At 35.8% G+C, this 13135-nt stretch overlaps 1 protein-coding gene across 3 annotated transcripts in view; it reads left to right on the top strand.

The window, feature by feature from the left end:
- LOC108738882 (laccase-like) overlaps nt 1-13135 on the top strand; it is a 73477-nt gene that overhangs the window by 36448 nt on the left and 23894 nt on the right. For 2 of the 3 annotated variants that reach the window (XM_025980331.1, XM_025980330.1), the window contains exons 2-3: nt 2996-3070; nt 8609-8865. In XM_025980331.1, coding sequence (XP_025836116.1) covers nt 3001-3070; nt 8609-8865 — 327 coding nt within the window. In that variant the 5' untranslated portion in view covers nt 2996-3000. Of the gene's footprint in view, nt 1-2995; nt 3071-6047; nt 6128-8608; nt 8866-13135 lie in introns of those variants that run through there. The other variant, XM_025980332.1, reaches the window with a different exon arrangement.

Here is a 13135-nt window from a genome sequence, read left to right as displayed (position 1 = left end):
AAAAAAATATTTAGTTTCAATCTCTATAAAAATGATATTGTAATCCCTGTCCTCGGCGCTGTACGGGTGCGAAACATGGACAGTGGGCGCGGCGGAAAAGAAAAGGTTAGAAGCGTTCGAAATGATGATGATATCGTGGGTAGAAAAGGTTAGAAATGAAGAGATATTGGAAAGAATAGGAGAACAGAGGACTCTCCGGAAGTCAATAAGAAATAGACGAGATAGGTTGGTAGGACACCTTCTCAGGCATGAAGGCCTAGTCAGAGACATATTAGTGGTAGAAACGGGAGTTAGGAGGGGTGGAGGTAGACTTAGATTAGATTACTTTTCGCCAATAGTTAAGGATGTGGGTTCTAGTTTTAGGAAAATGCGAAGATTGGCTCAGGATAGGAAAGAATAGAGGTGCGTGTTCAACTTACCGAGCGGCATGGCCTAGACGTTTAGACCATTGCTTAGCATTCGGGAGGACGCCGGTTCGATTCCGGGTCCGTCTGCCCTGGTCCAAGTTTTTCTGTGGTTTCCTTGGATCAATTAGGCAAATGCTGGGGCAGTAATATTCCACAGATAATCTTTCACTCTCTTCTATCTTCATTTCGTCCGTCTCATCTTTCTCACCCGAACCACTACCCACCCATTCCCACGATTCCTGAAAGCAGCCTTCCGTCCTACCTTCTGGCGTAGTCCGTAGGGACTGCCCGCCCACCAGCATTACTGGCTGGTGGGAATGAAACACCCAAAAGTTTTTTTTGTCCAACCAGTCTTAAGACTGACGGCCTTATGATGACGATGATGACCTTACTATTTGTTAAAAATCGCTATAATAATAATAATAGTAATTTCCCGAATCAAGTGTTACATAAGCAGAATTTCTTCTAATCTCTCCTATCTTATATTCGCTCTTTCCCTACTTTTTCTTCCCTTGCATACCAGTATTTTTGTTTTACTTTTATTTATTGTCATACAGTACTGTTTTGTCAATACCGCTTCCATTTTATTTAAAGCTATCCCTAACTCCTCCTTGCTAGATGTTAAGGTAATTATTCAATGATCATAATAATACTGGTTTTATTTGACGTGAGCATTGACCGATTTTTTTTATCTATTATTAATTTTGATGAGCAGTCTGGATCCTTGAAGGAAAATCCGACGTATGTAGTTATGGCAGGTATTTAGTAAGCATTATGACAAAGCCTCTTCCTATCTACAACAGTGACCTTCTCTAAATTACATTTTAATTAGTTGTGACCATCGGCTAACTACTATATGTACAAATATAAAACCAGACATCCTTTCACGTTCTATTTAGCAGAAGTTTTCAGCAAAACACTCGCAATAATTACAAATACTGCCTATTAAATACACGTAGACCTATGTATTCACGTGCATTGGATGACCTTACGTTACACATAACCATTACATAACCAGAAGAAACGTTTTAAGAGCATTACCTGCGGACATGTATGAGCTTCAATGTCTTTGTTATACCATTTGTTATATTTTTAGTGAGTAAAGTAACAAATAAAAAGTAAAGGAATAAATAATTAGGCACCTCTAACAAACCACAAGGTTACTGACAATGTATGCTGTTGTTTGTCTTATTGTTTAATATTTACAGGCTACAGAGTGTTTCATGTAGGGGCTCTCTATAAAATAGTTGCATTTTTATTAAAAGGGGTCATTCAACTATTACTTAAGCATTACAGGGGGGGCGGACGTCTTTGCTTTGCTTATTTTTGATGATATGAAGAATGGGTTGAGGGAGGGGGGTATGGAAAACGGCTTTAATAGCCTGAGAGTTGGTCACAAGATTTCTACGTGGATCAGGATTTCGATCTCATTGGAGATAATTCCATTGAAACCTACCAGCACGCTGTACTTCCTACTACAGATGGCGTTCACTGGGGTGTTTGAAGTAATTGATAAAACGACTAAAGACGGGAGTAGAGATGACTAGGTTAGGTTAGGATTATGTGATAGAGGAGGATGTGGATAGAAAATATTACTAATTAGGAGAAGGAGTAGGAGATTAGAGAAAGTTATGGAAGTTAATAAGAAATAGGTTAGATAGCTTGGTAGGACACCTTATCAAACATGAGGGACTAGTTAGAAATATGTTAGAAGTAGAAAGTTAAGAGGGGTAGAGGTAGACCTAGATTAAATTACTGTTCATAAATAGTTAATAATAGCTCTAGTGTTCGAGATAGGAAGAAGTGGAGGTGTGTGTGTCCAATCATCAGTCTTCGGAAGGTGGAGGATTAGTACTTAAAATAGGTTATTTGACGGGTAATATGACAGGGAACAATTGTAAAATATGCAACTCAATATACAGCTCCTATACTCTTAATGCGACTCCCCGAGTGAAGAATTAAGAAAATCTACAATTATATAAAATATTTCCATTTTATTAATTGAATAGGGTGATGGGTATTGAGAACACAAAATTCAAAATCAATTAGGCCATTGTTGATTGCGATGTTTCGTCTCTATTTCTTGAGATTTTATCAAGCTCTCAACTTATCTAACTGATTATCAAAATTATAAATGTAAATATAATAATAGTTGCATCTTCTTTGATCCAACCAGTTTATCTAAAATCCCATGATCCTGTTCAATTATTGTATAAGGGAAATGATTTCATCACAATCTCTCTTTAAAATCTCAGCTTGAGAAAGATACATAAGATTGAAGAACTGCTCCCCACATTTAACTCTTTCAAATGGTTCTATATGTATATAGGGTTGCCATCTCTAAAATTTGGAAATCAGGACAAGACGCGTGAAAACCCCGGATTTTAGAGTCCAGAACCCGGACATGTCAACAGGTTTTTTTAAACATAGTCAGTGTAATAAAAAACAGTTGAAAATGTCATAAATCACCCTTTTATTTATTTTCAGACCTTAAAATTAAATTTANGACGAAACGTAATTAAAATATTAAAGATTATTTACGTTCAACTTTTTTTAACAATTTGTGACTTTTTTTTTGTTTGTTACAGTACTGATGATGGTGTGGAAAAGTTTTACAATCTTGTGTACATTATCAACGGTAACGTGTGCCTCCTATCAAATCGGTAAGTAATTTTCTACCTGTTTTATTATAATATGCGAAAAAATCTTATTCGTTTAAATATTCACTTTACTGAAACAGGTTTTGCACGATTCTAAATTAAGTAAATGATAGTGTGCGACACGAATCATAAGTGAGCGCTTTTAAAACAACAACTCTAATATTTCTTATGACTTGACGTAGGTACATACAGTAGCATCAACAAATATTATTATATATTTGGAATCTGCGAATACGACTTTATGAATATTAATATTGAGTCTGCAACAGTGTTTTAAAGACCGCCGAGATTCAAAACGGTTCTATGACCTTGTAGAGAGCGCGTGGCGTCACTATTTTGTAGGAGACCCGAGCACACATTGCGGGTGCTTCAATTTTGCTTATTAAGCATCTGTAAATTGGCAATCCACGCGCTGTGTAACGGGGTCGGCGTGGCCTGAAATAGAAAGGCACGTCCTAGCGCGTTTTTTGGCTTTTTTTACGACGGGTATCTATGCAACAATAATAAGAACGCGCTACACACTTCAGGCCACGTTGACCTCAGTACGTGGAGCGTGGTTCGGCATTCCATGCGCTGACTAATGGGTTGAGCACAGACAGTACTTTTTAAAGTTTAAAATAATTACATATAGGTACATTTAATGGTTTCTAGTCATAACCACTAATTATGTTTCTAGTAGATTTTTATGATTATTATCATTTGGATGATTACAAAACTTAACCCTTCAAATATACATATAAATGACGGTAATGTGTCATACCTATATTTTACTATCAATAACCATAAAACAAATATTCCTACCAATACACATTACATATGTGGTCATAAAGGTTTTCATTATCATACTCGATTCATAGTAGTATAATATTTGAATGAATTTCTACGCCACAATTAACTTATAAATGATTATTATAATTAAGTAAAAAAAACAAAAGAAAAAAATAGAATAGAGGCAAAACGATTTTATATTGTCACACGTCAAGGAGCGAAATCTGTTGGGAGTATAACAAACTCCACAACACTCGAAAAATTTGTTAGTATGGAATTCCACACTTGAAATTATATGATAAGGGCTAGGTGGCCAAAATACCAGAGCGGTAAAATTAAATGCGATAAAACAAATTAAGGAAGATTGACCATATGGGGAAGGGTGAAGAATGTGAAGAAATTGGACGACAGTTCCACATATAAAAAGATTGATGTTTGGGATCAACCACTTCCCAATCTAGCAATTTAACCGCTCCGGGCAAGAATAATATTTACCACCCTTTACAATGATATATAAGTTATGAGCATGTTATTGTATATATGTAATGTTACTGGAATTGCATAATAGTCACACATGTTAGTTTACTGAGGACTCTCAACGAGTATACCGGCACAGAACATTGTTTTTAGGAGTTTTCAGATAACTGCGTTAAACTAATGAAAAAGTAATATTCGTATTTTTGCATAGATACATATATATAGACAAGCGAACATGGGGAATTCCCTAAAATGTCTCGTTGTAGGATAAAAGGGAATTCCACAAAAAATATATTATATGTACATGCACATTTTATCGGACAAAACTACTTCTCTGAAAGCGAGTGTTAGGGGCCGTTGTGAAACATAAACGAAACGAAAAGGGTTGCCAGTGTAGAAATGAAAAGTCCCTAAAAATTCGGGAGAATTTCCTTGTAGGTACTCTCAACTCAAAAATCGTGAAATATCATTTCATTTTGGTTGCTCAAAACAATCGGTTTCTTCTTTCCTATTGTTCTTTCTGCTTGGCTGTTTACTAGGATTAATCGTTAGAAAATTATAAGACAGCACTTTAAAATTTACTGGCCAGTCTAAGAATTTACAGCTGATAGCTACAATAGTGATTAAAAAAAAACTTTAATTATACTTCTTTGTCGAGCCGCTGAGCACTGTAATTTTTTTTAAGATTTTTCTTTCCTTACAACCCCCGGTATCCTCAATTTCACTGCCCCTCATTTTTACCACTTTGGGCCTTGGTTAGAACTTGTACTTAAACAAGCCCGTTTTATTCGATTGCTACTCAAGATTCCTGTTTCGTCAACTACTAACTAGCGATATTCAATTTTGAGACTTCTGAAGATGTATGTGCTTTCGACAATGCAACCAAAAATTCCTTTACTACAATGGGTTTTTGCATATTTATGCAAGCATTGTAGATAATCACGATATAGTTAAATCCTTGTTGTAAATAATTCAAAAATAAGTGTTACTTTTGGTATAGTGAATATATAGTGGTCTAGCCCTATTTTCACCCCACGCTAGTTCAATCTTATACGCCGGTCCTGGCAAGGAGCAACCAATGGAATTTTATATTTAAGGGACCATTTAACCCATGGAAAAAGATTATATAGTTTATTTTAGAATCACCATATTGAATGTCAAACGAAAGTTGTAAATTAGGACAACAAAAAAGCAGATATTTACTTTAATTTTCTAAGTAATATCGTTTCGTCGTCATCATCATCATGGAGTCGGTAGCCTAAAGACTGATCACGTAGGTACGCACCTACACCTTTATCTTCTCATTTTGCAAACAATAATCTAATATTTTACAGCTTTTAGGTATAGGTAGTTACCTGTTCCTCTATTACTCTTTACATTCGCAACAAATAAAAATTTTATTACTTAAAACTCACGTTATTATCTACAATGTTTATTATTTATTACCATTCTTATTACAGGTAATGTGTAGTCTAATAGTAGGAATTTTTTTATTCGTGAATTTTACGAAAACCTTTGGATTGTGATTGTTTATCGTCTGTGGGTGAATAGACAATTGTACCTAAGTAACTGTAATAATTTCACTGATAAGAATCACTGTAATATAAATAATAATAAAATTTAGCCAATGTCTACAAATTTCCAACGGAAAATTTTGAGACGAAACGTAATTAAAATATTGAAAATTATTTACGTTCAACTTTTTTTAACAATTTGTGACTTTTTTTTTGTTTGTTACAGTACTGATGATGGTGTGGAAAAGTTTTACAATCTTGTGTACATTATCAACGGTAACGTGTGCCTCCTATCAAATCGGTAAGTAATTTTCTACCTGTTTTATTATAATATGCGAAAAAATCTTATTCGTTTAAATATTCACTTTACTGAAACAGGTTTTGCACGATTCTAAATTAAGTAAATGATAGTGTGCGACACGAATCATAAGTGAGCGCTTTTAAAACAACAACTCTAATATTTCTTATGACTTGACGTAGGTACATACAGTAGCATCAACAAATATTATTATATATTTGGAATCTGCGAATACGACTTTATGAATATTAATATTGAGTCTGCAACAGTGTTTTAAAGACCGCCGAGATTCAAAACGGTTCTATGACCTTGTAGAGAGCGCGTGGCGTCACTATTTTGTAGGAGACCCGAGCACACATTGCGGGTGCTTCAATTTTCCTTATTAAGCATCTGTAGATTGGCAATCCACGCGCTGTGTAACGGGGTCGACGTGGCTTTAAACGGGAAGGCACGTTCTAGCGCGTTTTTTGGCTTTTTTTACGACGGCTACGAGTATCTATGCAACAATAATAAGAACGCGCTACACACTTCAGGCCACGTTGACCTCAGTACGTGGAGCGTGGTTCGGCATTCCATGCGCTGACTAATGGGTTGAGCACAGACAGTACATGCCGCGCGTGGATTCCGCTGCACATTCTGTGTAACGGGTTCGGCATGACTTGGAATGGGAATATGCGCTCTGAAGCGGGAAGGCGCGACCTACCGCGTTCTTTGGTTTATTTTTAGAGCAGCGGCAGGCTTCTAATAGGATAATAAGCAAACACCAAGACGTTCCTTCACGGTCTAGGCCGTATCGACCCCGTTACATGAAGTGCGGGTCAGAATTCTACCCACCGGCTAATGGGTTAAGCATAGACAGTACATGCCGCGCGTGGATTCCGCTGCACGATCTGTGAAACGGGTTCGGTGTGACCTGAAACGGAAAGGCGCGTCCTGGCGCATTCTTTGGGTTCTTTTAAGGGCAGCGGCAGGCTTATATAGGTTAAAAAGAACGCACCAGGACGTTCCTTCAGGCTCCAGGCCGCATCGACCCCGATATACTTATGGAGCGCGGTTCCGCATTCCATGCGTCGACTATTAGGTTGAGCATAGACAGTACATGCTGCGCGTGGATTCCGCTGCACGATCTGTGAAACGGGTTCTACGCGACCTGGAGCAGGAAGGTGCGGCCTGAAGCGGGAGGACGCGTCCTGGCGCGTTATTTGGGTTATTTTTAGGGCAGCGACAGGCTTCTATAGGATAATAATAACGCACCAGGACGTTCCTTCACGTTCTAGGCCGCATCGACCCCGATATATGGAGCGCGGTTCCGCATTCCAGGCGTCAACTAATAGGTTGAGCATAGACAGTACATGCTGCGCGTGGATTCCGCTGCACATTCTGTGTAACGGGTTCGACATGACTTGGAATGGGAAGATGCGATCTGAAGCGGGAAGGCGCGTCTTACCGCGTTCTTTGGGTTATTTTTAGGGCAGCGGCAGGACGTTCCTTCACGCTCTTGCCCGCATGGACCCCGATATATGGAGCGCGGTTCCGCATTCCATGCGTCCACTAATGGGTTGAGCAAACAGTACACATCGCACGTGGATTGCCGTTCCACGCGCCATATAATATGACCTTTAGTCTTAGGTATTGATAATCAAGTATATTTATTAAATCAAATTTATCAGAACGCCCACTTAACGATTAATTCTCAGATCATTATTTAAATATACTGACCGTCCAAAATTTGACGATGTCAACGATGTCAAGACAGTTAGCAAATATACTGTAAAAGTTTATTATATGTGGAAATTACAATTATTTGACAACTGGTTCTGATTTATTACTGACAATCTCAGCAGAAAGATTAAGTGTGCCTTCAGGGTTCAGGCCGTTATAATATTTATGTAAACTTAACGAATGTGTACTGTAAAAACTAACTTAAAGAAAGAGATAATAAATAGTACATTACGTATCGAGGGAAGAAACAGGCTGCGTGTGAATTGCAAACATGCAGTCTGGGATAACCCTGTTTCTTCCCGAGGTACGTATACTATTTTTGTCATGTATGTACGGAAAGCTCGTCATTAAATTGATTGTTGGCGAAATAAGAGTAAATGATTTAGAGGTTAGAAAGACATTGTCATTAAACAACTGATTTATGCGCATGCCCACAAACTTTTCATTTCCTCTCGACTAAAACACGGCTGAAAAGAGGCCGTTTCTTTCCTGTTTCATAGCATGCAAAACGACCTTTCCGCGCTATCATGACAAAAATATATTTGTTGATACAGTACAGACTGAACACAGTGATCAAGCGGCTGATAAAGGTCGACCGCTAAGCGGTAACCCTTGTAAATCCCTGCAGAATTGTGACGTCACGCTACTAAAAGGTCATCCCGAATATGTCTCAATAATTTATCGATTTTCAAAATGAATACTAACTTTACCAACTATCTTGCGTTAGAATAGTTCGATAATAAAAATGGAATTTCTTTGTAGGTGCCCCTAACAATACAGACATTGAGTTCGTTCTTATCAATGATAATAATCCTTGTCATCGAACTTGTGTAAAAGGTAGTGAGCCTATGAGATGCCATTACACATTTTCGGTGGAATGGTACAGAACGATGAGTAAGGCATGCTATTTATGCCCATTTTCGCCGGAGGATTGCGATCTACCCCATTGCATACCAGGAGAAGGCAGCAAAAGAACAATTGCAGTAGTTAATAGGCAAATGCCTGGACCAAGCATTGAGGTAAGCGAAAATGAAAAATTTTTTGATGCACACATTTTCAAAATGTTATTGATCGTGAAAAGTAAAAATTTAGTTATCAAATGTGTTGAAAGAAACAAAGAAACGCACCGAAATAAAAGATCCTGAATGGATTTTGATTTGGTTTTATTATTAGTAAAATGTATTAAAGTTTCAATACTAAACTTGTCAATAGTCCGGGCGCCATGACTTTCGAGAATGGTAGTCGACGGAACGAGACGAAATTGTTCTTAAAATTTTGATAAATTTCAAATCAATACCGCATCCTAATGCAATGAGGTCATCGGTATTAGATGCGTTTGAAATGTGGTATTACAGGCTATTGATGAGGTTACCGTGGATAGAGAAGGTTAGAAATGAAGAAATGTTAGAAAGAATAGGAGAACGAAGTCCTCTTTGGAATTCAATAAGAAATAGGCGAGATAGGTTAGTAGGACAACTTCTTATGCATGAAGGGCTAGTCAGAGACATATTAGAGGCAGAATTAGGAGTTAAGAGGAATAGAGGTAGATCTGGATTAGATTACTGTTCACAGAGAGTTAAGGATGTGATATGTTCTGAGTTTAGGGAAATGCCAAGATTAGCTCAGAATAGGAAAGAGTGGAGGTGCGTGTCAAACCAGTCTTAGGACTGACGACCATTGATGATGCATTGTCATATTATTTACATATATGTTTAAACTCCTTTGCCATCTATCGTTAGAAAAAATGTGATCCCTGAATTTCTCTAGTGGACAATAGTTAATGTACGTACCTTTATATTTTGCAGGAAATTTTTCAAAATTACTCATTCCAAATTGGATAAATCCGTGAAATCTTCCTTTTTAGTCTTGGCCCAGGACTATAAATATGCCCCGATTGACTGATCGGTTAAGTGTTTCTCCTACGACAACTTGAATTAATCAAAAACATTAAGCACGTCCTAATTATCTAAGATGTGTTTATTTTTAATATTTTTCTATAGTGAGATTTAGTAAGAAGTGGTCGAACCCCCTCCTCCTTGTCATGATTTGTCCTGTTAAATTATTTTTTATATAATAATGTACTTATATCTATTCTGTGAATTAAAAGTTGACATGACGGACTCCTACAAATAAATATTTGCTGACCCCCTCTTTCGACCAATTTTTTGATGTCATCTATTTCAGCCTAACACAATCTGGGACCACTGTCACTCCGACTCGATACCTAGTTGTTCCTCTGTTTGTAATAAGCCATTAAGGACAAAATATGAAAGACTAGCGTTAAAACCAAAATAAAACAAAATAAGAAAACACTTTTCAGTGGTTATAAAATCAAAATTTCCTGTTCGATAAGACAGAATGTATGTTAAACATGTAATAATGTTCAGAAAATTCATTTCACATATGTGGATAAAAAAAATACATATATGTGTATTTCGACATTATATTTTTTTCAACAACCAAATGTAATAAATTAATTATTCTTACGCCATGTAACCTAATTGACTATTTGCGATAAGAAATTCGTAACGTGTATGGTAGACACCTAATAAAGTAAAATAGCACGAGAGAGATCTAATGACCAGTTATGATAGAAAAGTATGCTTGTAGAAATGTAATTTATTTGAAATGCTTGCATTTAAAATGTAAGCACAAAATACTAGAGATGGGTAAGGTATCGGACAATGACGCAGGGTACGCGGCAGCGTCAGAAAAAAAAAAGAAAAAGACAACACCAACAATTATAATTTGATAAGTATAACAAAAAACCTACTTAACGAAAATTACTAATTTAGATTCCATTGGAATAGGTCGTTTGTCCTAATTCGTATTATTTATTGATTACTATACCTTGCAAATGATCATTGGAGCTAAAGAATGTTAAGTCAGACGCTAACGATAATTTCGGCTATTATTATCGAAAAATACAAGGTAATTATTGTCACATAGACGTGTAAGAAAGATGAAGATAAATAACGCAAATAGCGAGTGAGTCATACTTTCAGGAGAAGTAACAATTATTATTAAAATAATTAAATATCCTATGGCTTTTTCCTAAATTGCCTGTCCATGGCTATTGACGAGGTCGTGTATTTTGGAAACAAGTAGTATTCTAAATAATTCGTTATGTACAGACAGGATACATATGTTGTGGAGAAAAGGGATTTAGTAACAATATGAATATTGTTGACAAAATTAAAAAAAAAAAAGAAANACATATGTTGTGGAGAAAAGGGATTTAGTAACAATATGAATATTGTTGTCAAAATTAAAAAAAAAAAAGAAAACGAAATATAATAATCTATGCATTGGAATTTATTTACTATTATTTTAAGTCTCTGAAATTTATTCAATTTTTATTATAAATTAAATTAGCCGAGAGACGCCTTTCGGTTTGTCTGCCTGTTTGTTTGTTTGTTGCACCATAACTTAGAAACGATTGGATGGGTTTTGATGTAACTTTCCGTGTTACGTAAAGCATCGGTGTTTCAATATCATCAATAAAAACGTTAAATTGTTCGAGTAGGTTTTTCTTACTAGTAAGTTAAAGCTGACCAAAATGGGGTTTCAATCAATGTCAAAAGAAGTATTATACGCTAGGGTAAATAATTGATAAGGAATTATCAGGACCAAGGCTGAATTAGCAAAACCAAGACTGAATTAGAAGGATCAAGACTGAATTAGCATGACCAAGGCTCAATTAGCAAGACAAATACTTAATTAGCAAGACCGAGTCTGAATTAGCAAGACTAATATTGAATTAGCAAGACCAAGACTAAGACCAAAACCAATACCAAGTCGGGGACAGATCTTGCCCTTTTTCAACGGAAATTATGGAAACATGTACAGGAATTGCTTGTTGCTGGTCTGAGAAAATGAACATCAAATATAAAAAGTATGCCTTAATCTCTTGAAACAGAAAAAAGAAAAGAAAAAGTAAATTTTACTCAATGCTTTTAGCAAACACCACTATTGAACTACAATAGAATAGCACCAGTATTTAAAATATAGTTGCAATTTAAAGATACCTAATACTAAAGGAAGTTTTCTTAAAATAACCTTTTATACTGAAATACTGAAAGAAACTTAAATATTGTAAGTACATATTTATTAAAAAAAAAAACGCTTTCAAAATACGTATGTATTTATTAATCGTATATAAATGTTTTTTTATAAACTATTTCGCACATCTTTAACGTTTTACGGCTATATAACCGAAATACTACTGACTCGCGAAGGATTTCCGTTGCGAAAGGTCATTAAAGCTAAAGAATATTACGTCAGACGTTAACGTGAATTTCGGCTATTATTATCGGAAGATACAAGATAATTATTGTCACGTAGACGCATAACAAAAATGAAAACAAAAAACGCAAATAGCAAGTAAGCGTCACACTTTTAGGAAAGGTAACAATCATTATAATAATTAAGTATTCTATGGTTTTTTCCTAATTTTCCCGTAGCTGTTGACGAGGTCATATATTTTGGATAGTAAGTGGTATTTTGAATAAATCTTCATGTACAGACGGGATGCTGATATTGGTAAAAAAAGGGGTTTAGTAATAATATGAATAATATTATTGTCAAAATTAAGAAAAAGACAAACAATATTAACGTGATATAATAATGTATGCATAAGTATTAATTTATTTTTATTTTAAGACTCTGTAAATTAAGAACTGAAATTTATTCATTATTTATTATAAATTAAATTAACTCTCGGTCTATCTGTCTGTTTGTTTGTTTGTTGCACCGTCACTTAAAAATGATTGGATGGGTTTTGATGTAACTTTCCGTGTTATGTAAAGCATAAGTGCTTTAATATCATCATCAAAATAAATTTAAAATTGTGCAAATAGGTTTTTCTTACTTGTAACCTATAGGGGACTAAAATGGGGATCGAAGTCAGAGTCAAAAGAAGTATCGCAATACGGTAGGGATCTAGGTACATACGTATTAATAAGTAATTTCTATTTTATTTTGAAATCGCACACATTTCTGTTTATCATAGTAATATGCGTCAAAAAATATCAACACCTCCTACTCCAATTGCTGTTATCATCATCATCTTAAGGTCATCAGTCCTAAGACTGGTTGGACAGGTACCTCCACGTTTTCCTATCCTGAGCTAATCTTCGCATTTTCCTGAAACTAGAACAGCCCACATCCTTAACTATTTGCGAAGAGTAATCTAATCTAGGTCTACCTCTACCCCTCCTAACTCCTGTTTCTGCCTCTAATATGTCTCTGACTAGACCTTCATGCCTGAGAAGGTGTCCTACCAACCTA

Source organism: Agrilus planipennis, unplaced genomic scaffold (assembly GCF_000699045.2).
Source record: "Agrilus planipennis isolate EAB-ADULT unplaced genomic scaffold, Apla_2.0 scaffold210, whole genome shotgun sequence".
Classification (NCBI taxonomy): domain Eukaryota; kingdom Metazoa; phylum Arthropoda; class Insecta; order Coleoptera; family Buprestidae; genus Agrilus; species Agrilus planipennis.
The sequence above is the reverse complement of the archived record's forward strand: the minus strand, read 5'-3'. Positions and strand labels throughout refer to the sequence as shown.